Source organism: Eretmochelys imbricata, chromosome 5, assembly GCF_965152235.1.
Source record: "Eretmochelys imbricata isolate rEreImb1 chromosome 5, rEreImb1.hap1, whole genome shotgun sequence".
NCBI classification, from domain to species: Eukaryota; Metazoa; Chordata; order Testudines; family Cheloniidae; genus Eretmochelys; species Eretmochelys imbricata.
Window position 1 is genome coordinate 126,271,570 of NC_135576.1, and position 26,093 is coordinate 126,297,662.

Here is a 26,093-nt window from a genome sequence, read left to right on the forward strand (position 1 = left end):
GGAATTTTTCAAGTGCATTTTATCTCATCTGTAGCTAACATGAAGTGCTATATATGTTCTGAGATTCACCAGAGCCAGTTTCTGAGGCACTAGGAAGTGGAAAATAGGAAAACATGTGGGCCTTCTGCAGCAGTGATAATTGCTGGTCTTCTGTAGAATTCTACGGAGCTTGCTTTAGCTTTCATCATTTCATGACAACAGTATTGCTCCCTGGCTTCAGAATATATTTAACCCTTCAAGTGTATTTGGACGAATCCCTCAGTCTCTGGATTCCTGTGATGCATGTGCAGCAAGCAAACAAGGATTTACGATGCCCCTGGCTAGTGCATTTTTGATGTTGATCTTGCTTTTGAGATTTCTGAAATGTTCCAGTAGTATCACAGTCCTCTACCCTGGAACTGTACCTGTGACTAACTGCTCTTAAATGAAATACACCGGTAGGCCTGGTTCTTAACTGAATCAATTCACACCTTTTATTTTTTGGGGGTATTATTATTAATCCTTTTTGCTGGTTCCACCACAAATTATATCATTACATAATACATGGTAGTACAAAAGTGTGTGTGTGTGTGTGTGTGTGTGTAAATGGAATATCAAGAAAGCCAGGCTACTTAATGCCAAGTTTCCCACAGCATTCTTAGCGCTGTCCGTTTGCACATATCCATTTATCAAAGAAAAAGGGGTAAACTAGACTACTAGTAGTTTGCAAAACTACTCAAGATAGTTAAGTCCAAAGCTGACTGTGAAGAGTTACAAAGTGATCTCACAAAACTGGGTGACAGGGCAATAAAATGGCAGATGAAATTCAATGTTGATAAATGCAAAGTAATGCACATTGGAAAACATAATCCCAACTATACATATAAAATGGTGGGGGTCTAAATTAGCTGTTACCACTCAAGAAAGAGACCTTGGAGTCATTGTGGATAGTTCTCTGAAAACATCCACTCAATGTGCAGCAGCAATCAAAAAAGCGAACAGAAAGTTTGGAATCATTTAAGAAAGGGATAGATAAGACCAAAAATATCGTATTGCCTCTATATAAATCCATGGTACACCCACATCTTGAATAGTGCGTGCAGTATGTTGTTGCCCCATCTCAAAAAAGATATATTGGAATTGGAAAAGGTTCAGAAAAGGGCAACAAAAATGACTGGGGTATGAAATGGCTGCCATATGGGGAGAGACTAATAAAACTGGGACTTTTCAGCTTGGAAAAGAGACGACTAAGGGGGGATATGATAGAGGTCTATAAAATCATGACTGGTGTGGAGAAAGTAAATAAGGAAGTGTTATTTACTACTACTCATGACACTAGAACTAGGAATCACCAAATGAAATTAATAGACAGAAGGTTTAAAACAAACAAAAGGAAGTACTTCACGCAACGCACTGTTGTGAAGGCCAAGACTATAACAAGGTTAAAAAAAAAAAAACTAGATAAGGTCATGGAGGAAAGGTCCATCAATGGCTACTAGCCAGGATGGGCAGGGATGGTGTCCCTGTCCTCTGTTTGCCAGAAGCTGGGAATGGGCAACAGGGGATTGGTCACTTGATGGTGATTCCCTGTTCTGTTCATTCCCTCTGGGGCACCTGGCATTGGCCCCTTTCGGAAAACAGGATACTGGGCTAGATGGACCTTTGGTCTGACCCAGTATGGCCGTTCTTATGAGGGTCTTTTGTTACATGATGATTCCATACTGGGCAGTATGGCGCACATATGTTTGGGCTGATTCTGTGATGGTACTTGTATGTCAATTTATGAAAATCTTTGAGAGGTTGGCTAGGAAGTTATCCGGGGGAAGGGTGTTGGGGGAGAGTAGAGTTCAGCCTGCCAAGCAATATTGTGTGTGACGGTGTATATGCATGCATATAAAATAGAAAATTTCTAAATAATTAAACACACAAGCCTGGAGTAATCATACATACAATAAAAAGTTCATTTTAATATTTAAAAATATAATGGAAAAGGATACTCCATGCCTTAGACCTGACCAGGTAGGAACTTCTGTCACTCAGTCTCTGAAAATAGTGGCTTGTGTAGTTATTTAAAAGAGTAAATGGAAATATGCTCATTAAGCTAGATTGTCAGATCTGGAAATTGAAGTCTTCTAGCTATAGAACTGGAGTAGTATGGACAGCAGGAGGGCAAGCTTCACTGCCATTGCCACGTGCTGTGTATTCACCCTGACCTGCTTAGTCCACATCTAACCGGCCTTGCCAACAAGGGTGCCAGGTGTTCTTGGTGGGCTTTGCAATGTGAGCACACATCTTCTAAGAACTAGAGTAAATCCACGAATTCACTTTACACCAGCTGCCAAACCACCCTTGGAGTGGTTGCCAGGCTAGGCTCGACAAGAACTATGAATAGGGCCCCACCAAATTCACAGCCGTGAAAAATGTGGTCACGGACCATAAAATCTGGTCTTTTGTGTGCTTTTATCCTATACAGATTTCACAGGGGAAACAAGCATTACCCAAATTGGGGGTCCTGACCCCAATGGGAGTTGCAGGGGGGGTCGCAAGGTTATTTTAGGGGAGGTCACAGTATTGACATCCTTACTTCTGCACTGCCTTCAGAGCAGGGCGTCCGCAAAGCCGCAGGTGTTGGCCAAGTGCCCAGCTCTGAAGGCACAGCAGTGCAGTAGTAAGGGTGACAATACCATACCGCGCCATCCTTACTTCTGCGCTGCTGCTGGCAGCGGCTCTGCCTTCAGAGATGGGATCCCGGCAGCGGCCACCGCTCTCTACCAGCAGCACAGAAGTAAGAGTCGCGGTACCGCAACCCCCTCTACAATAACTTTGTGACTCCCTCACAATTCCTTTTTGGGTCAGTACCCCTACAATTACAACACCGGGAAATTTTAGATTTAAGTATCTGAAATCATTACATTTATTATTTTTAAAATCCTATGGTTGTGAAATGGACCGTAAATTTGGTAGGGCTCTCACTATGAGCCTAAAGCTGGAAGGCTCTTTATGCCATTGTCAGTTCCCTGAGCGACCAGTTCCCTTGTAAATATGCACTAAAAACAACAAACATTACTTGATTTTATGTGTCACGTTCAGAATATATGTGACAGTTCAATATGTGGAGGTGAATTTCTTGCCTTCTTAAGTAAGGCTGTACTCTTATTTCATCCATATCACCTAGACAGGCCAGAATATTATCAACAAGGAGTGTGAATTTAGGATTACTTCAAACCCTGCTTGTGAGCACAGTTGCTAATAGTCTTAAATAGGCTCTTGCAGCTGGGTCACGTTTTTAATTCAGATTCTGAGACCCAACTGCCCCTCCCCTCCCATCTCCAAAAGGTAACTGGTGCCAACTGTGTAAGCTCAAGCCAAAAAAAAGTACTGCTTTGACCCTTTTATCTGGGTTTAGTGGTTATTAAATTTATGTGCTGTTCAGTCTGTATGAAATAAATAATTTAGATATGGTAGAACTATAGAACTATCACTTTTTGCAGAATAACAAGGATCCAACAGATTTTTTTGACACCCCCCCCCTTTTTTTTTTTTTTTTTTTAGTAAATTTTGGGAGAGAAAATTGCAGGATTATTTAAAAACTTGACTGCCATTCAACCTGTGAACAGTTCTCCCATCCTGGAACGTGTACATGTGTGTTTCAGTCTTGCAGGAAAATATTCCCTGGACCATGTGCACATTCCAACTTGTTGCAAGGGGTGGGTGTGTATAATGCTCAACAGGCCTTGCTAAATTTTTTTTATTTGAAAATTAAGAGATAACAGTATTTTCAGGTGAGATCTTTGTAACTCACTCTGATGCTCAAGACACCTGAATAAAATAATATTCATTAGCAAAGTAAATTTTCATACCAACAAACTCAGGCCTTGATCCTGCAACTGGATTTGCTGAGGTATAAGAGGTTATGCAGGAGATAATGTTGCCTGTTTCTTGTTTGCAGTGTCACCTGAAAGTGAGAACAGGCATTCCTGTGGCACTGTTGTAGCTGGCGCTGCAAGATATTTGTGCCAGATGCACTAAAGATTCACATGGCCTTTCATGCTTCAGCCACCATTCCAGAGGACATGCTTCCATGTTGATGGTGGGTTCTTCTTGATAACGATCCAAAGCAGTGCGGACTGATGCATGTTCATTTTCATCATCTGAGTCAGATGCCACCAGCAGAAGTTTGATTTTCTTTTTTGGTGGTTCAGGTTCTATAGTTTCTGCATCAGAGTGTTGCTCTTTTAAGACTTCTAAAAGCATGCTCCCCACCTCATTCCTCTCAGATTTTAGACAGCACTTCAGATTCTTAAACCTTGGGTTGAGTGCTGTGACTATTTTTAGAAATCTCACCTTCTTTGCGTTTTGTCAAATCTGCTGTGAAAGTGTTCTTAAAATGAACATGTGCTGGGTCATCATCCGAGACTCCTATGACATGAAATATATGCAGAATGCAGGTAAAACAGTGCAAGAGACATACAGTTCTTCCCCCAAGGAGTAGTCACAAATTTAATTGACGCATTATTTTTTTAATGAGCATCAGCAGCATGGAAGCATGTCCTCTGGAATGGTGGCTGAAGCATGAAGGGGCATACGAATGTTTAGCATATCTGACACGTAAATACCTTGCAACGCCAGCTACAAAAGTGCCGTGTGAATGCCTGTTCTTACTTTCAGGTGACACTGTAAATAAGAAGCAGGCAGCCGTATCTCCCGTCAATGTAAACAAACTTGTTGGTCTTAGCTATTGGCAGAATAAGAAATCGGACTTAGTGGACCTGTAGACTCTAAAGTTTTACACTGCTTTGTTTTTTAGTGCAGTTATGTCACCAAAAAAAAAATTCTGCATTTGTAAATGCAGTAAATTCTGCATTACACTTTCATGTTAAAGAGAGAGCACTTCAATACTTGTATGAGGTAAATTGAAAAATACTATTTCCTTGGTTTATCATTTTTACAGTACATATATTTGTAATAAAAAATATTAAGTGAGCACTGTGCACTTTGTATTCTGTGTTGTAATAGAAATCAATATTTAAAATGTAGAAAAACATCCAAAAATATTTAATAAATTTCATTTGGAATTCTATCGTTATAAGTGTGATTCATCTCAATTAATTTTTTTAATTGCAATTAATTTTTTTGAGTTAATCGCGTGACTTGACTGCGATTAGTTGACAGCCCTACTTGAGTATAAAAATGAAAGCTAAGTAAATTGCCTTCTAGACTTAAGAACTGAGTACAGACCTGGAGCTTGCCTGCTTTACAGCCCCTTTAAAGCAGATATTTGTGTACATAAGGCATTAAAAGTAATCCTGCTGCTGTTCTACTGAGTGTATTTAAAGTTTCTTGTACAGCTTTTGATAGACAGTGTTAACTTAAGAAATATGTCAAGTTTAAAAAAGAACATAAAAACACAAATGTGGAAAAGAGAAATTATACGCCTCTGACATTTTTGGACAAATGTTTAACAATACTTTTCAGAACACAGGCTACTTTATTTCTATAAATAAGGTGAGATGGGCATGTTAGCAGAATTTTCTTGTGGAGGTAGTTTGGTTTCTTGCAAGAATGTTAGGTTTGGTTTGGCTTTGTGGTGGTATAAGAAAAAAGTATTTTAGGTGGTGAGGAAACATACTTTGACGTTTGTCGAGATTAATTGAATTCAGCCAGCATGTGGAACTTTAATCTTCTGGACAGCAAAACTGGAAATGTTATGAAACTTGGAAATCCCCAGGCCAGTATTTGAATGCAGCCATGACATGAACTGTTTCCCAGTAGCTGTGGTAAAGTCGGATAGTCTGAAAGTGGTGTGATTCAAGCCTAAAACGATGCAAATTTGGCTGTGTTCCATCAATGAACATCATCCAGAGGCCAACTATTGGATGGGGCTCAACTGTTTTCACCCACTGTTAGGGTAGTGGCTATATGATACCACACTGCTTTTTCCAAACTCTTTGCTAGATCGTAAGAAAAGAAGAATATGTAAAAACAGTAGAAAAGGAAACCTAAAAACCCCCAAGTTATTAAAATTCCTGTGGCATAATAGCAGTAGCAATTGCTGTGGAAATACAGACCATTATATATTCTGGGTGCACAGCAGCATAAACTACAAGAACATACTCTGCTTTGTTTAAGAGTGTGGGTGAAGGAGTGGGAGAGGGGACTAACTCTTCTTCAGTCTGCTTTTTCCTCTTCATGGAAATTTCTTGTTTTTCTGAATGCAATGTGAAAACTCTCTTGAATGCAATTAAATACTGTATATGCATAAGCAAAAGTAAGTAAAATAGTTACTGTAATGAAGAATGAAACACACAAAAATAAAAGATGGTTATTCTGAAAAAGTCGTGATAAGGGGAGAGATGTTTAGAGAGGTCTTGCAGTAGCAGTCGCTTCTGGCTACCTTCCTGTATTTGTTAAGCAGGCTTACAAGCTTTCAGAGGGGTCGTCTTATGGCTGGAGCAGAGTGTGGACTTCAAAGCTCTATTAAACACTATGGTTGTGAAATGGCTTATAGCTTGGAGTAGTCTTTCAAAGTGGGAATCTGTGCACTGTCCTTCAAAACTACAGCAGGAAAAGAGGGAGGAGAGAGGCTGAAAGAAGTTCTGGTCAGAAGTTCTGCCCAGGAAGCAGAAAGACAGTAGCTTACAGATGAGATTTTTCCGTATTTTAATAACGTTTCTTGTTCCATGTTGGGAAGAGCAATTTTTGTCCATTGCTATATGACATGCAGACTCAATACATGTATTCATTTGCATGTTAGTTGATAACAGTTTCAGGCCTCTAATAATTCTGATTACGAGCTTGGGTTTTTGCCTACTTTGTTTCTAACATGACTCCGCAGTTCTTCAGACTGCAACTGCTAAAAAGTAAAAACCCAATCATCTGTGCCATCCCAATGTAGCTGAGAGTCCCAGTTTTCCAATGGTATAAACCCTGTGTATCTCAACACCAGCAGTTCCTGAAAACTGCTGCTAAAATCATGTTGGAATTGAAGATGACAGGAGGAAAAGTCAAGGCAGAAATCCGGATGGGATTATAAAGGCTGATATGTCATGACCTATATGAGAAATAAAACACTTACCTGGACCAGAACAAATTATTTTGGGACTAATAAACTTTGCCAAACTTTTATCCTAGGTCAGCGATCAAAAAGAAAATATTTTGGCACTGTAATGTGTTATGTTCTGATAGAATAAAATCCTTTTACCTTAAATAAATAAATATCTGGGTAAGGCATACTAGAATGATGTCCCTCTAGGGATGGTATAGAAGAGAATGGAAGGGAAAGTGGTTACCCCTTGGTTTGCTAAGCAGGTAACTGACAACCTTCATTTTGCAAATACAAATGAATATGTGCTTGTGGGCTCGTGAGTTAGAGCAATTTTTAAAATAAAATTGGGTTCGCATGTTAGCCATTGTGTTGCATATTTTAATTTGGCTTTGTTAAACTCCAAAAAAATAAAAAGGGAACATCAGCAGAGTCTCTTCTCTCAATTTGCTAAGCCAGATTGCTTTAGTGGGGATATTACTGTGCCTTTTTCAGGGAGGAAACAAATGTATGAAATAAATAAGACTTTACAAAACGTAGCTTGCACTGTAAAAGGATTTAAGATTTTTTTGCACACATAAATGCGTATTAGGGTGAACTCCAGTAGCTGCCATCCTTCTTATAAACAAGTCTTGTGGTCTTGCACTATTAAGTCCTTGCCAGGGTTGATCTGCACCATAGCCTGCCACATACAAGAATATGGGTAGGAAAGACTTTCACTAAGCTCTTGGCTGGGGGGTGGGAATTCCAACCTGAACAAGAATCAGAGTAGCAGCCATGTTAGTCTGTATCCATAAAAAGAAAAGGAGGACTTGTGGCACCTTAGAGACTAATGCTCTAATAAATTTGTTAGTCTCTAGGGTGCCACAAGTACTCCTTTTCTTTTTACTGAACAAGAATGTTATCAACAAAATGATGATTCTCTCTGCCTCTTGGTCCTAGCTATTCTAAGTTGTTTGTCTTAGCAAAAGGAAGTATTCTATTTCTTCCCCTGGGTTAACTACCCATTGTGTTAATAACTGGGTAACCTAGTAGAGGGGGGACACTACTGTAACACAGTGTGTGTAGCTGTTCTTGACTTATGTTTGTTGTGTGTATTTTGCTGATTTATGGCATATGTTTGTTTTGGATTAATGAACAAGTACTAATTTTGTTCTGTTTAAATGTTTAAAAAAGTCTTGGAGAAGAGATCTCTGGAACATAGTGAAAAATGTCTCTGCTGCTTATCCCATCATCAGAATTAAATACAAGAGCTGTCTGACATAGATGTTTGGCAACTAAATCTCTCTGCTGTGTGAAAAAAATTCTGGCTCCTACACTTGTCTGTATTTATTTTTGGTATTCCTAGGGATTGGGTTTCCAGTTCTAATTATTTTTTTCCCGCCCCCCCTCCCCTTTTCTCTTGTAGGTAGTACGGGTGCTTCCTTCCAGTGCCAGTCAATCCATCAAGACCACATTTGTAATGATGACAGTGACAAGGTGAGATCTGTGTAAATTTCCCCTTTAGGGAAGGTGCATGTCATTCTTTTGCAGATTGCGTTGCTTTTATAGACTAATGGTTGTTTTCCAGAGCCAAAAGCTAACTTTATATGAAATACATGTTACAATCTGAAATAGCTCTGGTCTTTTAAGAAAAATGTATATTTCACTCAATATGATCTTTTAGTTGATTAAGGAGACACTAGTCTTGTAATCTATTTTTTTCTGCTTCCATTCCCTCATTGTTCTCAATTTTTCTGGCTTACCACACTGACACCCACAGGTAATAATGGGTGGTGATTCCCCTATTGGCTTTGTTATATATAGCAATAATGTCTTATTACTGTCATTTTGTGACTTGTGAAGTTTGAGCTGGCTTAGCATGCTGAAAAGAATATTCTATGTGTGCTGTAGGTTTTCTCAACCTATCTCATGTGTTTTGGAGATAGGAATTTATTTTTTCACACTGCAGCTTCAAAATATCAATCTCTACCTGGCAGTGTGCAAGTGTTTTCCTAACCTTTTGGCAAGAGATAGTGTTCGTGCACTAGCTTTAAGTTAATAAAGATGTTCACTGGTATTTTTTGTTAGAAATGTTCTGTGAGGGGTTGGATTAGTTTTATATAAATGAGACAAATACAAAAAGAAAAACTTCACATTGGATCATTCTCAAATCAGATAGGGGGGCAGGGGGGTTCCTTAAAAATTTTAATGTCCCTTTCAAAGTAAATGAACTATGGGCCACTACATAGTGCATGTAAGTGGTACTTTGTCATACTTGTAAATACTGTATATAAGCTCCTGTCTGGATAGGAGTGGGATGGGAGATGTATACTAAATTCAGAATTTAATTAAATACAGAATTTGGTAGGAACATCCCAAATCTAGATAGGCCTGTTTGCTCAGCTGCACAGTTTAAAGGATATTAGCTAATGTGGTGCTATTATGTACAAATGTAGACTGATAGCCTTCCTAGCAAGGGCACTTGCATACAAAGTCCTGTCTGTCTTGCTAGTTACATGTCCTTCTGTATCATCTGAGGGCCTGAGTACTTGGGCCAATCTTTAGAGGTGTGGTACAGGTAAGCCTCTTCAGAATTATGCAAATATTGGACAAAAGTGCTGAGCAGAATATGCCAGGATTTTCTAAAGAATCATAGAATATCAGGGTTGGAAGGGACCTCAGGAGGTCATCTAGTCCAACCCCCTGCTCAAAAGCAGGACCCATACCCAATTAAATCATCCCAGCCAGGGCTTTGTCAAGCCTGACCTTAAAAACGTCTAAGGAAGGAGATTCCACCACCTCCCTAGGCAACACATTCCAGTGTTTCACCACCCTCCTAGTGAAAAAGTTTTTCCTAATATCCAACCTGAACCTCCCCCACTGCAACTTGAGACCATTACTCCTTGTCCTGTCCTCTTCCACCACTGAGAATAGTCTAGAACCATCCTCTCTGGAACTACCTCTCAGGTAGTTGAAAGCAGCTATCAAATCCCCCCGTTTTGATTCCGTTTGGTTCTGCAGTCCTGCATTAAAGTCAAGTTAGCGTGGTTATTTTCCCTGACTTCATTTTCAAAGTTTGTGAGCTCCCTTTAAAACTAAAAAAGAGACATTTTATTCTAACAGCTTTACATTCTGTTGATATCTTGTCTCCTCCCCTTTGTTATAGATGGTTCTATCCTTCATGCTGCTGCTGGTCTATCTGTTCTCAATGGGAGTAGGAGAAGGAAGCATATAGAGCATTCCAGCTTAGCCTTCTGCAGCTGGTACATTTATTTGTTCTGTATGGAATCTTTAATGTCCTCTTTGGACCAAGAGGAACTCACAGGGCTGGAGGGCATTTATAATGATGGAATGACAAAAGTGGTACATAGAGGATTCATATGAGGAGGGGGAAAGGGGCACTACTGGAGTTGGAGATGTCTTTCAGTGTCTGATATGCAGCCAGTACTCGCCAGTGGGTCTACTGGTGCTGTTTCTGTGGGCAGACAACTTAACAGTGGTTGTTTTTAAATCTAATCGATCCTCTCATCTCCTTTAGTCTCATAGCTCACTCTTACTTCTGGTGAATCTTGGCACCAAGAGGGTCTGTGGATGGGGAACAGACAGTGGTAATAAAGTTCCCTTCCTGTGCACCAATGTCTAGTGGCTAAGGTACAGAACGCTTTCTTTACATTGCTTTGTCCCTTCTGCTGCTGAAAGTGAGTCCCCCAGGAGTGACCGCCTCATGGGAGGTAAACTAATCTGTAACAAGGAAATGGAGACCAAACTAAAGGATGAAAACACACAGAGTAGTTAAAAATGTTCGACAGTTGTTTTAAATGCAGTTAGGTGTTTTGCTTTGAAGGTGCTTCGCAGCTCTTTAAATTGCAGCCGGGAAAGGTAGCCTGTTAGACTCAGAAAGGTTCATGACCATTTCCAAGTCACAGGATGTGAGGCACCTCCACAGCATTCAGGGAAAACACAAAAATGTCCTGGCTCTGTTTGTCGGGTGGGGTAAGAAGGGGGAGGCTGAGGGGGGAAAGAAAGTGGGAAACCATCCCTCCTCTGTGTATTGCTCCTATGCATGCCTGTAAAAGTTGAGTGGAGTAGATCTGTTCCAAAGAGCATGATGAAGAGTGCCATTTTGGAAGCACCGAGGAGACTAACACGGCTGTTACTCTGAAACCTTTCCTCCAAATGACAGTCTTATGCAGTGGTGTCTTTGATGGTTTCTCCCATTTCTAAGTGCTCACATGGAACCATCTGCCATGCACTTTGTGTTTAGAAACTGGTAATCATGTAGTAAAATGGCTGCTTGTTCAGGAAAATTGTGAACACCCTTGACAATGCACATCTGTGCCAATGCGTACTGCATCCACCTTTTTATTTTTACAGGGAGGATGAAGAGAAAGCACTGGTTCTCAGTTAATGGCATTGAGGAGTATGTGTTAAATTTACATCTTTCCTTTGTTAGAATCATTCACAGAATTTTTTTATGGACATAACCCCTATATGTGGTGCTTTTTTTTTTTTTAAAGTTGGTTACATTATTAATTTATCCTTTTTATTTAATACATCCGCTAGCACAAATGCATGTGCCAATTCAGGGATTTTTGGTTTGGGGGGATTTTTTTAATGTGTTAGATTCTGATCCAGAGCCGATGTGAATCAGTTTGAAAATAAGAGGTCTGATTGCACCATCATTCGGTGGGGGAACTCCAGTTAATAGTGATGGGAATATCTCTTGAATAAGGAATGCAGGATCTAGCCTTAATTTACAAGCAGAAATACGACTCATAGTAGACTGGATACAGAAAGTAGTTTGTTTGTTTTTTTAAATAATATATAAAAAAGGATAGCCGTCCACATCTTCAACTTCTGCTAACTAATGCACAGAAGTCTCAGTAAAGTCCTACACTGCCCAGTCTTGTGTGTGATCACATCACCAGTCAGTGCACTATATGAGAAACTTAAGGTATAGCAACTGACTGCCAGTTTTGTGTGTTTCAGAGTAACAGCCGTGTTAGTCTGTATTCGCAAAAAGAAAAGGAGTACTTGTGGCACCTTAGAGACTAACCAATTTATTTGAGCATAAGCTTTCGTGAGCTACAGCTCACTTCATCCGATGAAGTGAGCTGTAGCTCACGAAAGCTTATGCTCAAATAAATTGGTTAAAGCTTTCGTGAGCTACAGCTCACTTCATCGGATGAAGTGAGCTGTAGCTCACGAAAGCTTATGCTCAAATAAATTGGTTAGTCTCTAAGGTGCCACAAGTACTCCTTTTCAGTTTTGTGTGTGTATTTTGCAGTAGCTTCTCCACAAATCCTGGTATACATTTCTTGGAAAGCAGGTGATATAGGAAATGTTCTGTGCAACACACATTTAAATGAATGTTGCAAATTTAATGAAAACTATTCCCAGGCTTCCAATCCAATTATTTGATTTTTGTTGACTTGGCTACATAGGAATCTTGAATACATGTTCAGTCAGATCAGCAGGAAACCAAAGACTAGAATTTTTCAAGTGTGGCCTCACTGCATTAAAAAATGAATAATTGGCTAGAGTGTTATTGGTAATATTAAGAATCTGTTTAACTTTACAGGTTCAGAAAGAAGCATTTTTGCCACTTCCGATAAAATCTTTACTTGAATCTGTGATATACTATAATTTCCTTTTTATATGCAGTTTTAAAATGACTATTATGGAGACAAGTCTTAAAATAATTGCTGTTTTGGGGGTGGTTGGGGGAGTTGAAGTGTAATGTATAAATCAAAGGCCCATTTTTTCATGTTAGTAATGTCTTTGATTCTTAGAATGACTAGTCATTCATATGTAAACCGTTAATGTGCTGTTCATTTAAGAATGATTGGTGTGATTTTGGACTAAGACTGGAAGTGTTGTTACTAAAGAAACAGAATTCTGTAGTCTAAGCTGTTCTTCAATCGGTTCATGTAGGGGAAAATATTTCAAAAAGGTCCCTTTATTACTAAAACGCTGCTGGTTTTGTTTTAAAACCAAACAGTGATTTCCCCTTGAACACAAGAAAAATGTTCTTCACAGTGCATTTTCAACCATATTCAACTTGTTTATGGCTATGAAAGCTATTTGTTTTTTTTCTTCTTGCCCTTTATTCAAAAGGATGCACCCCAAGGTAAGATGAAGTGTGTGGTCTCCCTATTAGACAGCTTATATTAGTGAAAGAACAGGACCAACCGGACTTGAGGTTACCTGTTTTTTTCCTTGTCTTTGCAAGGGTTTGTGCTTTACAGCATGAAGCGTATCATAAAATGCAGCTTGTGTTTACTTAGACAATGTAGCATCCAGTCTTCAGAAATCCACTGGGGCCTGGCAAGTTGAGAGAGGTTTAATTTGTGTAATGATGTGGAAATATTTAGGTATTGGGCAGTGATTGTTTGTTTGTTACATACATGTTTAATTCCTTACTATTCTTATTTGTAAACAAATCATCCTCCAAACCTACAACTTGTAATGTACAAACTCTACTTCTGGGAAAACTCCTAAGAGACCTGACCCTTTTATCAGTCCCCCACTCCCCACCCAAATAAAAACAAACAGACTAACCAGGAATAGTGGAAAAAAATAAAACTGTGAGAGTAATCTAATGCAGGGGTTCTCACAATAAAATTTTTGGTGGCCTCAGAGTGCGGCCACCAACTCTTGCTGGTGGCCGCTCTGACAATTTTTATAAAATAGTTAATTAACTTTAGGAAAAACAAATAAATATGCACATATACATCTCCAAATCATTGTAATTTATTTATGTAGGGTTGGTTTTTTTTGCAGACTCAATAATAAAAACAATGTACAGTTTTTGCTTTTCTTTACTGGACCTAAACAGAATAGAAACACAATTTGCATGTTCTTGTCTTTTTTTCTTATTGTTTCTTTTAAGTTGCTTTTTTTTTTTAATTGAAGATTTGCTAGCTACTAAGTCTGCTACGAAAAGTGATATTAACAAACACACAAATGTCATTTTTCACAGCAGACTTACTCAGCCCTGGCAATTACGGGGACAAATTGAGCTCTGGATGGGGAGGTGGGTATGGAGGCAGCGGGAGCCAGGGGCAGTGGGAGGGGTGGTGAGCTTGGGGAATGGAGCCCAAAGCCCCATGGCTGGAGCCTGCCACCCTAGGCTGAAGCCTGACCCCACTGCCCCTGGGAAGGTGGGGAACTCACTGGCTGCCTGCTCCTCCAGGGTTTGTCTCTCCAGAGGGGCCACTGCTTTGCCCCCTCCCCCCCCCACACCAGTAACTACCCAGAAGGCTGTGGCCCCAAGAAAAGCCCCTGGTGGCTGCATTTGAGACATGCTGACCTAGTGGGTCTGCCTGCATTACGGTCTGCAGAACCAGGCCCTAAATAAGGGACAGATCACATGCATGCATATGAAAATCCCACTGGAGAAATCTGGAAAGCAGCCTCCAGCATTTTCCCTATATTTGTTGGTGGGAGGAAAAGAAGTGTTTGGATAAGTTTGCTTTCCGACAGACACACACCCTCTTTCCACCCCGCCTTCCCCTGGAGAATCCATAAAAGGCAGGGCATGCACACTCCTGGAGAATCCAGAAAATGTAGGGCAGTCTGTGTACTAGGCCCGGCAGCTGCCTTCACACCTGCTCTGGGACTTCTGTTCTCCCTGAAGCATTAGTAGAGACATGTTGCCCATGAGGTTTTCTCTCTGTCTAGTACTTCTCTAGGACCTTCTCCCATCCCTCAACCCTTCCTTTAGGGGGCATACACAGCACAGAGAAAAACTGCACAAAAATTACTGCAACCTTGCACCACTGTATTGCCATTTTTGTGGCATGACCCCTCTGATGTCAGTTTGTCAGCAAGGGACCAAGCAGGAGCAAGAGACATGGCACCAACCCTTTCAGGCTCTCTGTGTCCGTGCTCCCCAGAATCTTCCTGAAACTTGGTGACGAGGATAGTAAGTCTTCCTTGCTGAGGAGTTGAAGGTCATCTCCATTCTTCTCAATGGCATGTTAACTCTGAAGTCCAGGGAGGGCAATTTAAATGTTAGCATTTACTATTTCATGTTATTGGCAGTGTAGTTGTAGCTGTGTTTGGTCGCAGGATCCACGAGACAAGGCGGGTGAGGTAATTTCTTTTATTGGATGAGCTTCTATTGGTGGAAGAGACAGGCTTTCAAGCTTACACAGCGTTCTGTCACCCACCTTGTGTGTGTCTCTTTCCTATTCATTTTGTTAGAAACATCCAACCACTTTGGGATTGTCAGTAGTGTAGCTCTGCTCCCTCCTCAGATCTGACCCTTAATTGAGAGTATTTAAATGCTAATGTTAGGTAAGAGCTGTTCATATTTTTCTTTTTTTAAGAAACAAAGATCTGAATAACAATGCTGCTGGAAAACATTACTACAATATTAAGTCCCAAAAATGTGTAGATGGACAGTATAAAACTTAAGATGTCATAAGTAGTAATTCATCTGTTTTGAACATATGCAGTAGTTTCAATTCTTTTTGCCAGTTAAATGTTTATGTTAATATATTACTGTTTTGTTGTAAAATACATACCATGAAAAATGCAGAAAGTGCTACAGTCAGATTAGCAATGGAACCTTAACTTTTGCCTTTCCTTACATATGTGGCTTTGACGATCCAGTTTTAATGTTGTATTAATGTAGTTTTGTGCATGTTAATATTTCCTAGTGTTTTATCTTGTATAGTTTTAAAGTATCCTCCGGAGTGGTGCTTCTGAAACTTTTTTGGAAACCTTTCCTATAGTTATATACATCTTACTATTGGAAGGGACTATCCTTGTGTCCCGTTAGTCACACATTTTCCCTTCCTTGAGAACAGAATGAAATCCTGCTTTTTATACCCTCTCATACCACCTAATCAATTTCTCTCCCTCCTTGGTGCCTACATCCTTCAAATGTCTAAGGTATTATGTCTCCCAAATGATACCTAATCTTTCAATCCATCTTGGAGTGAGTTTTCCAGACCTTAAATAACTGTTGTTGCTCTTCCCTGCACTTGCTTCAGTTTGTCTATCTTGTGGTACTGAGATGCTCAGAAGAGAGAGTTTTCTGGGGGCCATATCTTCCTCGTTGTGCATTTTAAAAAAGTGTGGAAATGGAGAAAAAGCTCTAAAGCGTCTAATCAAGAATATTCTCCATATTCTACCGTGGTGGAGCAAGGCTAGGGGTTAAGCTAACAGAGCTGTTCATAGCTCAGGCTTTAAAAAGTAGTTCAAGAATCCATTTCAGAATCCTAATTTATTAATGGACCTACTTACTTATCTGTAAAATAAGAATAATGACACTTACGCACTTTCTGTGAGGTGCACTGTGATCTACTGATGAAAAGCAATATATAAATTCTAAGTATTTTTATTTTCTGTCTAGTATTCCCCTTCCCCCGAATTATCACTGTAAAAGCTCTTTCTGTTCTACTTAATTCATCGTCTTGTTTTTTGCTCCTCTTATCTTTTTCCTGCAAGTCTTAATTGACTCTATATTCTTGTTGGGTTTCCTTTTCCCTTTTCCATTTCCTATGCAGGTCTGGCAGATAGTACTCTGCTCTTCATTTATTGATTTGACCCTCTTGCATGCTGTAGTGAACTATTGACTACTGTTGTCATTTTAATTTTGGATATCCTCCAGGGTTTTTTGTTTTTACTGGTTGCATGCAGATGTAAAAGCTGAGGAGTTTTAATGTTCACCTCTTATCTGTGACCTGGGTTGGTGGTTGTATCAGTTGCTGGATGCTAACTTTGAACCCTCAACAAATGGGAACATAATGGTCTTCAGTAGGTGCTTGCTGCCTGGCAGTGTTTGCCTGAGAATCCTTCTTTGTCACCAGGTGATGATCCTGCTAGAAAATATTCTATGTTTCATTGACCCACTGTTACAAGTGCTCCTCACCCTGTCTGAATATAAGGGAGATGGGAGTCGTTCAAGAGAAAGAGAAGACCTAGGTTGTGAGCTGAGAGGAACCTTGAGAGGAGCCAAGAATAGAGAAAAGGCTTGGGTTGTATTTTGAGTTGTTTCATTTTGAGTTCCTTTTTTAATAAAACCAATCCCTAGGAGGATGATATGCATTATGAGGAAGAGTTACGTTTGGGTGAAACTTTAGCAGAATTTCCTGACTTTTGGGTGATTGAAATAGCATTCTGTGTGTGTGTGTGTGTATCCAAAAGTCAGGAAATTCTGTTAGTTTCACCCAACCGTAACTCTCTCTATATTTATTTCTCATAAAAGACATGGAGGGAGTTAGTTGTTGTGCCAGACCCTCTGGACGATGGAGATACGCAGTGTTGCATAGATATAGCTGTTTGAGAGTGATTTTTAGTTTACTAATTAGTTTCTGAAGCTCACTTCAGTTTACATATAAAGAGTTTTTACTGAAATAAAGTGGGCAAATAACTGACAATGCTGTTTGAGCCCCAGTTCTATGGCCCAGTCCTGTGGATTTTGAGCACCCCAGATCAGTGGATGCATATAGTATGCAGGACTTTTCTTTAAAATTTTTCTTTAAATGGATTTGAGGAAGAACAGACCAAGAATGATATAGAAAAACCTGTAAAATAGTTTAGCTCCTACTAACTACCAGGATATTTTCCCCTCTACTACATCTATACTGATTTTTCTTGGAACTGCATGTGTAAGAATGTGGCAATCGAAGAGTAACATTTACCGATGTGAAAAGAAACCTTGAGGGAAGAAAAAACATTTGAGTGTCTTAAAAGAAATGATGGCAGACTGGGAAAATGAGATTGTCTATAACAGTAGCTTCTGGCACCTTATGTCTTCACTTGACTTATTAAGTGTTCTGACATTTCAGTACAGTGTAGAGCTGAACTATTACTGTCCCATAAAATGACTTGGGTCTGTAAATGAAAAGACTGTTTTGTACATCTTTCTAAATTAAATGACTTACCTGTGTCAGAGGCAGGTTTCATTGCCTGTGCTTTGAAAGATGAAGTAATTTTTTAAAATACTGTTTAGTAATGTTCCCCGGGAGTGGGAGGATTAGGAAATATTGTATATAGCTAGTGAAAATTACAGGGTTTTTTTACATTCGACTGAAGCACATTCAACGTTTGCTGTGTATTCTGTGTGAGAGGCAGGACGTGTATGTCTTGGTTTATTGATAGAAATAAACATCTTTGTATTGTTGTACAATGCTTTCCTGAATGGGAGCATAGCAAAAGCGATCTGTTAAGTCAATATTTCCCAAACTTTTGAAAGCTAAGCCATCTTTCAAGAAAACATAACCATTCTCATCCCTCAATCTTAATTTATACATCATCTGCATCCTCCCAGCTAGTCCTTCAGGCCCCACAGTTTAGGGAACGCTGACTTAAATGCTCCCATGCATATGAAGAAGTGGGTTTTTTACCCACGAAAGCTTATGCCCAAATAAATCTGTTAGTCTTTAAGGTGCCACCGGACTCCTTGTTGTTTTTGTGGATACAGACTAACATGGCTACTCCTCTGATGCTTAAATGCTCCCAGTTCTCATAGCTCTTTGCTGCTGTGTTCTTCATACAGTGGCTTGACCTGGTAGTGACCATACTGTGAATCAAAATAATGTCATGCCAATGGACTGGAGGGGATGTCCCAACAAACCATCATGTGGAATACTGCACTGTGAGAAAGGGGAACAAGAAAAGAATGTGCTGCTGTGGAAACTTGGCAGTCTAGACCAACTTAGTTTCATGTCACTCTCCATTCAGTCAGCACAGTGAGATGTTGCGCTTTGGATACAATCAGGTGCCTATTGATTCAGTTCAAAATCTCACTAGTTGAGTCAGTAGAAGTTACCTTTTTATAAGACAATGCCAGTTATCTTATGTAGCTCCCCTTCTTTCTTCAGGCAGCATTTTGAGATTTGATTTAAATCGGGGCTTTAATTTTGTTGTTTTAGGAATGGTCTCTGGTACTTTATTCTCCCCTCCCCAAAAAGTCCCACAGATACATGGGAAGGAGAAACAAGAATTTTAATGTTTACACCTTAGCTCCCTCTTTTCCCTCACTCGCCTCCTTTTCCCTCTCAGGACGGTCAGTCGGGGAGGAGGCCAATATGCAAGATTGCTGTGGTTTGTAAATGTCAGAGTACTATAGAAGTTCAAAAAATGAAAAACCCCAATAAACACAGTAAGTTGGGAGAGGTGGGGAACACCATTAAATTGTCACAACTATACTTGGAGGGAATAAGCAGTTTCTCTGCAATGTCAGGTCAGTGCTTTGCCTTTCCTGGTGTCCACTGCGTAGTACAGCCCCCTTTCTCCTTGTCTAGCGTAGGTACCACTAGTTCCCATTGAGACTGGCAGATGGTAGTAGATGCTCATTAGCAGCTGCCAGGAGAGGCAGGTATTGCAGAGAGCTCCCTGCAAGGTTCTCCATCTCCAGTCACCAGAAAGGAGTTGAGAAAGAAGGCTGCCTGGCCAGCTGCCAGGCTGCTATAGAGTGTTGGGAATGCAGAGGAGTAAAGTATGAAGTCCAGCAGCATTCAGCTGGGGAGAGTGATTGCAAAGGCAGGCTTGAAAAAAGCACAATCACTGTGGCAGTAGGCTGGTTTTAAAGCCCTAGTGTTGCTCGTCAGTGGCTGCTATCAGCACTAGTTACTTTGCACTACCCCGATATTCAAGAGAGGAGTCGTCTAACCAGAGGTCACCATCCGGCATCTTGGCAGTGACTTGGGAAAATGCCACAGAGCAAGCAGTGATGCTCTCTTGATGCACAGTGGTCAGCCTTTATCTGGCTGACGTGAAGAGTAGACTTTAGGAAGGCTTCAAAGAAGTAATGATCTCAAACATTTTGTTGGTTTCTTTCCAAAATGACCCTTCCTTCCTTAGATCAACTGGGGGGACATGTATGTCAGTCATTTTTTCACAGCTACCTCTTCTGTCAGTGTAAGAGTAGAGGTAAATAATTTGAATGGCTCTGCCTAATAGAACAGTGGAATGGGGGAATCTGTAAATCAGACAGGAGCAAGAAAATAGCTTTTTGCTGTGAGATTATTTTTAACTATCCCCAGAAAATGGCCAGAGAACAGGAATCCATCCAATACATTTGCTCTCTCTCCCACACAGTTACTTTCTGTGCTTGTTAATTTTTAAAAATGGTATGGGTACCAGTTAGAGAAGTCTGGAGTCAGACCTTCACTGAGACTACTTGAAAAGAACCCTTTCCACTGCACCACAGATGTTGGGAATTATAATGGCTTTGGCTATCAATGCCTTAACCAAATATTGTAATGCTATAATCCTTCAAATTTAGACAGTAGATTGTCATTACTTCAGAGATTTTTTTCCCCCCCATAATACAGTGGAAGTGAATGAACAAGTATTTTGTATATACGTATGGACTTTTGCTCTAACTGAAGTTTTTTTCCACCAAATCATTCCTAGTTCCTAGATTCTCCATCACTGACAATTATTAAACCCAAGATTGTATGTTTTTCTAAAAGATCTGCTCTAGAAATTTTTTGGGGAAGTTCTCTGGCCTGTACTATACGGGCAGTCAGACCAGATGGTCACAATGGTCCCTTTTGGCTTTAGAATCTGAGAATAGCTAGACTGGTGCATTGCTCAAGTCTAGTGAAGTAACTGTTACTCTACAGACACAAATGAGTTTAGGATTCTTTACTGTGGTAGGTTTGCTGCGGGATGCCAACTCCGTAATAGAAATCCTTCTGGTGACTTCAGTGGACGTTAGATCATGACCTCGATTTTCCGAACAGAGCAGGTCTACTTTTCTGAGGTGTAAAAAAAAAAAAAAATGAGGAGTCCGGTGGCACCTTAAAGACTAACAATTTGGGCATAAGCTTTTGTGGGTAAAATACCACTTCTTCAGATGCAACAGGTATGTCTGAGGTAAGTCAATCTCATGCAGAGCAAGAGATCTGGGTAACTAATGGTCTTGCATTATTAATCATTGCTGAAATTAGGTTGCTAGAACAAGGGAGGTCACACTCATTGGGCCTGATTCAACACAACAAATATCCGTTTTCCACAGCATCCAGGCTATTTTTTTCATTTTTGGAGGATTGGGGAGGAACTGATCTTCTGTAACATATCATGGATGTTGGACATTTAGCAGAAAATATATTATTCAGCATAAAACAGAAGAGATAAAAAGATGCGATACCAAGGAAAAAGCTTTAATTTGCTAAATCTTTTGGCTCCCAAATACAGGTGGAGGATGTCGGATCCACTTCTAGAAAACGTTTAGAAAAAAAAATCTGGATTGATGTAAATGTCTAGTATGTGTGTAGGGTATCATGATTTTCTTCCTCTGTTACATTTGCACACTTTCTACCTTATGGAAAGCCAGAGTAATCTAGTCTATTTCCTGAACTCAGACAGCTTGTTTTGGATATATTATTTCCTCTCTGTGCTTGACAATAGGTTTTGGTCAAAGCACCAAAATGTTAAATGGTTGTCCCACTTTCAAAAAGGACACTCCAACCTTCCTCCCCATTCTTTACTTTATTCACTCTGAATGGGGGGAGGGGGGGAGTATGTTAAGTGTTTTGTTGTTGTATTGCCTATTTCTGGCTAACCTTGGGTTTTGCTAGGAAGACCAGTTGGTTACCCATGAGTACATTCTGTGCCTCTACTCTGTCCCTACTGTCGTTGTCTTCTGTGAATCGTGACTGCCCACTCCACAGTGATCTTCTGCACCTGCATATGCTATTGCACCAGTACAGTGCACTGAAGCAGCTTGTAAAAGAGAGAATGTTCTCTGTGTTTACTGTTCTTGATGGGTAGGAATTGCATCTAGTAGACTTTCCTTCATCGTCATGCAGATTTAAGACTTTTTCCTTTTTTGAAAAAGGTATCTGAAATCAGCTCAAACCCAAGGTCTCATTCTTTTGTCTCTTGAAAGAGAGTTGCTACTTTTGTGCCTTGTATGAGAGATTCCTAATAAACTCTGGATATTAATTTTTTGAATCAAGTTGAATATAGGAAGTTGACATTCCTTTCTGTAAAAGTGCAGTAACCTAAGAGTAACTTTTTGTCAGTGCAGATTAAAATACTTTTTTTTTTTTTTTTTTGAGGAAGCCTGGTATACACTCTTCTGTACCAGTTGTCTACCTGCATTGAATGCTGTAATTTGACAAAACCATGGAGAGTGAGTTTGTGTGTGGGGCGGGGCGGGGCGGGGGGGGGGGGTGAGAAAACCTGGATTTGTGCTGGAAATGGCCCAACTTGATTATCATACACATTGTAAGGAGACTGATCACTTTAGATAAGCTATTACCAGCAGGAGAGTGGGGTGGGAGCAGGTATTTTTTCATGCTTTGTGTGTATATAATAAGATCTTCTAAACTTTCCACAGTATGCATCCGATGAAGTGAGCTGTAGCTCACGAAAGCTTATGCTCAAATAAATTGGTTAGTCTCTAAGGTGCCACAAGTACTCCTTTTCTTTTTGCGAATACAGACTCTGAAACATGGTCTCTTTGGTAACACCCTTTTAAATGTTATTTAAAAAAAATGTTAAGTTCTATGTTTATTTCTCAATGATTTCCATGCTGAATGTGTTTTCATTTAAACAACAGTGCTAATAGGCATTTGGGGCTATGGCCAGGGGTCTGAAAGTCAAGCAGCATATTTTCAAAAGTTGTGTGTTGGCAGTGGTTGGGAATGTCTTTTAATTTTGAGGCAAGTCCTTACAGGCTCAGTCCTAGGGAAGCCGTTGCTGTAGTTGACACAGGACTGGCTCAGGCAGTGGTCCTCTCAGCAAGGGGCAGAGACACTGGCTCAGCCTGGGGGGCCGAGCACCCCTTACCTGTGGGGCCTGTGCTGGCGTTTCAGGCAGTGGTGCAGCTGCTTCTGGGCAGGGGAGAGATCTGTGTGTAGGAATGTCAGACAGGGTCTGGTATGACCTGGTAGGAATGACTTGGACAGTCCTGGGCCTGGAGGGTGGAGAGACCTGGAAGTGTGACCCCTAGGCTGCCCCTGGCCCCGGCCCCAATTCCCTATGGGGGATGGGAGGAGCCTAGGTGTGAGTCCTGGGGCTGGGTCAGGACTCCCTAGGGGAGGTGCAGAGCGCAGGGCCTGGGGTCCTAGTCCGCTGTATGGGCTCGAGAGGGAGACCTGGGATGAGGGACCCTAGAGTGTGACTCCTCCTCCCCCCGCCCCGCGCTGAGCTAGGGGGCCTGGGGGCAAACAACCTCAGCGGGGCGGAGCAATGGCGTGTCACTCAGGCTCCGCCCCTTCTCTTAAAGCGGCAGGGCAGCCGTCTGACGGACACCAGCCTGGTCGCGGTTCGCCCTCACGCGCAGGCCCAGGGCGCCTTGTTGCTGTTGGCGCGTGCACCCGCCCCCCTCCCTCAGCGTGCTGCTGTGGAACGCGTTGACGCCATCGGTGTTCGCACGTTGCTGCGGCCCCCCACATCGCACGCCTCGAGCGAAAACAAAGGGCGCTCCGCGGCGCTTGTGAGGAAGGGGGCGGGGCCCCGGCGGCCCCTCCCCGCGCCCTGATTGGCGGGCGGGGCAGCCAGGTGGGTGACGCGCCGCCGTTGCTGGAGGGGCGGCGGGGCGGGAGCGCCCCTGCGATGGCAGGAAGGAGACGGGGTGACGCTCCCGGAAGCGGTTGCGCGGCGGGGGCAGGCGGCACAGGCCCGGTCCAGGCGGCGGCGGGGACCCGGACCATACGCGAGGAGGCGGCGGCGGCGGCGGCGCGTTGGCGGTAGCCGTGGGGCGGGCGGCTGAGCGGCCGCAGGTACCGGGCTCCCGGCTGGCGGGGGAGAGGGGATGGCTCTGCTGCGAGCCCCGCGCCCGGGAGAGCGCGCCCGGAGCTCGGCGTGTCCCCTCCGGTGCGTGCTGCCGGCTGGGCCGCGGGCCGCGTGTGAGGCAATGGGCGGCGGAGGGCGCGGCCGTGGGGCGGGGCGGGGTCCGGAGCGAACCCTAGTGCACGGGCCGGGTACCTCAGCGGGCGGGCTTGGCCCTCCCCGCGGCGGCCAGGCTGGAGGCGTTGCTCTGGGGGTCTCGGGCCGCTCCGCGCGGTGCTGCTGGGTGTCCCGGGCCATGGCTTGTAGCTAGAATTACAGAGCTGGGGACCGAGCGCCCTGGTCCTGTGCCCTGCGCGGAGTTCCCCGGGCCGCGGGAAGGGGGGGAGGGACGGAGCCGGTCTGGGAAACAGCCCCCCCCGTGACCTGTCAGCTCTGGGGTGGGGTTGGAGGCTGAACACTCCCCTCCTCTCACACTGCACCCGCTGTTAGTGCGCCTCCCTCCGCACAACTCAACGGGCATTTCACAAAGCCACGCGTGTTTAATTGAGGGGGTGAGGAGAGAGAAACAATGAACAGGGAAAAGTATCCCGTGAGGAAATAGAAGAGAGGTTGGTTTGTCAGTGATATAAAGAGTTGTTTGATGGTTTCTGCAAGGAATATGTATCAGTTACACAATTTTCCTTGCTTGCATACTGCTCCGTTTAACTGAAAATACACCTGTACTTGTTAAAAGAAAAAAAGAAAAAAAAGTTAAATCTTTAATTTAGGCGGTCTTGTTAATTTAGGAGATGATCCATGTGATCCCGAACTTGTCTCAGACCCCATAGAGCTGTAATAGGGTAGACACACCAGTGCAGTTTGCATAGTCTCATTCTAACATGACTTAAAGTGGATTTTTAGAGGAGAAGGATATAGTAATCTGAGAAATGTATGGATTTTTTTTAGAACGTTTTAAAATTGCTTCTATACTTGAGGGAGATGCACCTGGTTTAGCTAATGGGTCTGGATAGCAAGCAAACTTTTTTGATGATCTTTGCTATTTCCTGCCTATGCTTATGTAGTATGACAATTGACTATAAATATGGCATTGTGAGCTAACAAATTGGTCTCAGTAATGTCTACATCAACTACAGTATATGTAGGCATGGCAAAAATAATTTTTTTAAAATAATTTTGACAGATGTATTTGTTTTTAAGCTTTTTTTCCATTTTAATCAATTTAGCTTTTATCACAGTTGCATAAAATTATGGTGGGTCAGATAATTTAATAACAGTAGATGTTGAAATTGAAAAAGTTAAAGCTTTGATTCCATTGAAGTAAAAATTGTCAACATATGTCAAAATACACAAAGAAAATGGCCTTAAATCACACTCTTGAGTTCTCAAGCACCATTTTTTTTGTCTATCTGTAAATTTTAGTGATCATTGATGGAAATATTTTTGTTGGTATATGTATGGTAAACTGGACAATTATGAATATTTACTGATAAATCTAATACTTCCAACCCTAAATATATGCTGTTTTATGTACACAAATACTTTTGATGTCTTCCAGCCCAGCAAACTCAGTTGGAGATCCAAGTCCTGCTGTGTTTTTTCTGGCTCCTATATCTTCAATAATAAAGATTCAGTGGGCCAGATTCTCTTCCCAGTTATACCTGTGCAACCTTATTCTCTTCATTAATTTGCACAGGTGAAACTGAGGCAAGAATATGACGATTCAGTTAGAACTTAATTAACATTTCTGTTCATATGGAAGAATATAGTCAATCTTTTCTGATCTAATTACTTTGCAGGGCTAATGAGTGCAAATTTGTAAAGCTTTTTCATCACTAAAGGAAACATTGTTGCCACCATTAGGGACCACAGCTCCATAGGAGAGGAAACCGCTGCTTTTAGAGCAACCTCCATGAGGGTTAAGGTTTTCCAGTGGAAGGGGAATATCCAAGAGGATGGGAATCAGGCAGCAAGTGCAAGGGAGAGAGGAAGGAAGGGGATCAGTCTGCTGAACATGTGCAGTTGAGAGAGAGAGAAACCGAGTAGATGGAAAGGAAAGTGAGATGAAGAGCAAAGGCAAACACCTCTACTGTATTTAATAGTTAAAATGGAATACATAAATATTCTAAGTCATATCTGGAAAATAATATGATCAGTGGTAGTTGCCACAAAGATGTAGCCTGATCATGAGTGGGGATCATGGTTGGGAAGGGAGGTGACTTCTGATAGATTATCACTTGATGTCCTTATATCAAGACTGTGTATCTTTTTAAAAGCTACACTCTGACTCAAGCAGAAGTTATGGGGCAAAGTTATCTGGCCTGTGTTATGTAGGAGGTTAGACTGGAGATCTAAATGGTCCCTTTTGGCCGTAAAAAATCTACAAGAA

At 41.6% G+C, this 26,093-nt stretch overlaps 1 protein-coding gene across 4 annotated transcripts in view; it reads left to right on the forward strand.

The window, feature by feature from the left end:
* Window positions 1–26,093, forward strand: part of RNF38 (ring finger protein 38) — a 192,979-nt gene that overhangs the window by 89,850 nt on the left and 77,036 nt on the right. The window contains exon 2 of one of the 4 annotated variants that reach the window (XM_077817838.1): window positions 8,430–8,500. In XM_077817838.1, coding sequence (XP_077673964.1) covers window positions 8,430–8,500 — 71 coding nt within the window. Of the gene's footprint in view, window positions 1–8,429; window positions 8,501–23,385; window positions 23,477–23,563; window positions 23,698–26,093 lie in introns of those variants that run through there. The other 3 variants (XM_077817842.1, XM_077817840.1, XM_077817839.1) reach the window with 3 other exon arrangements.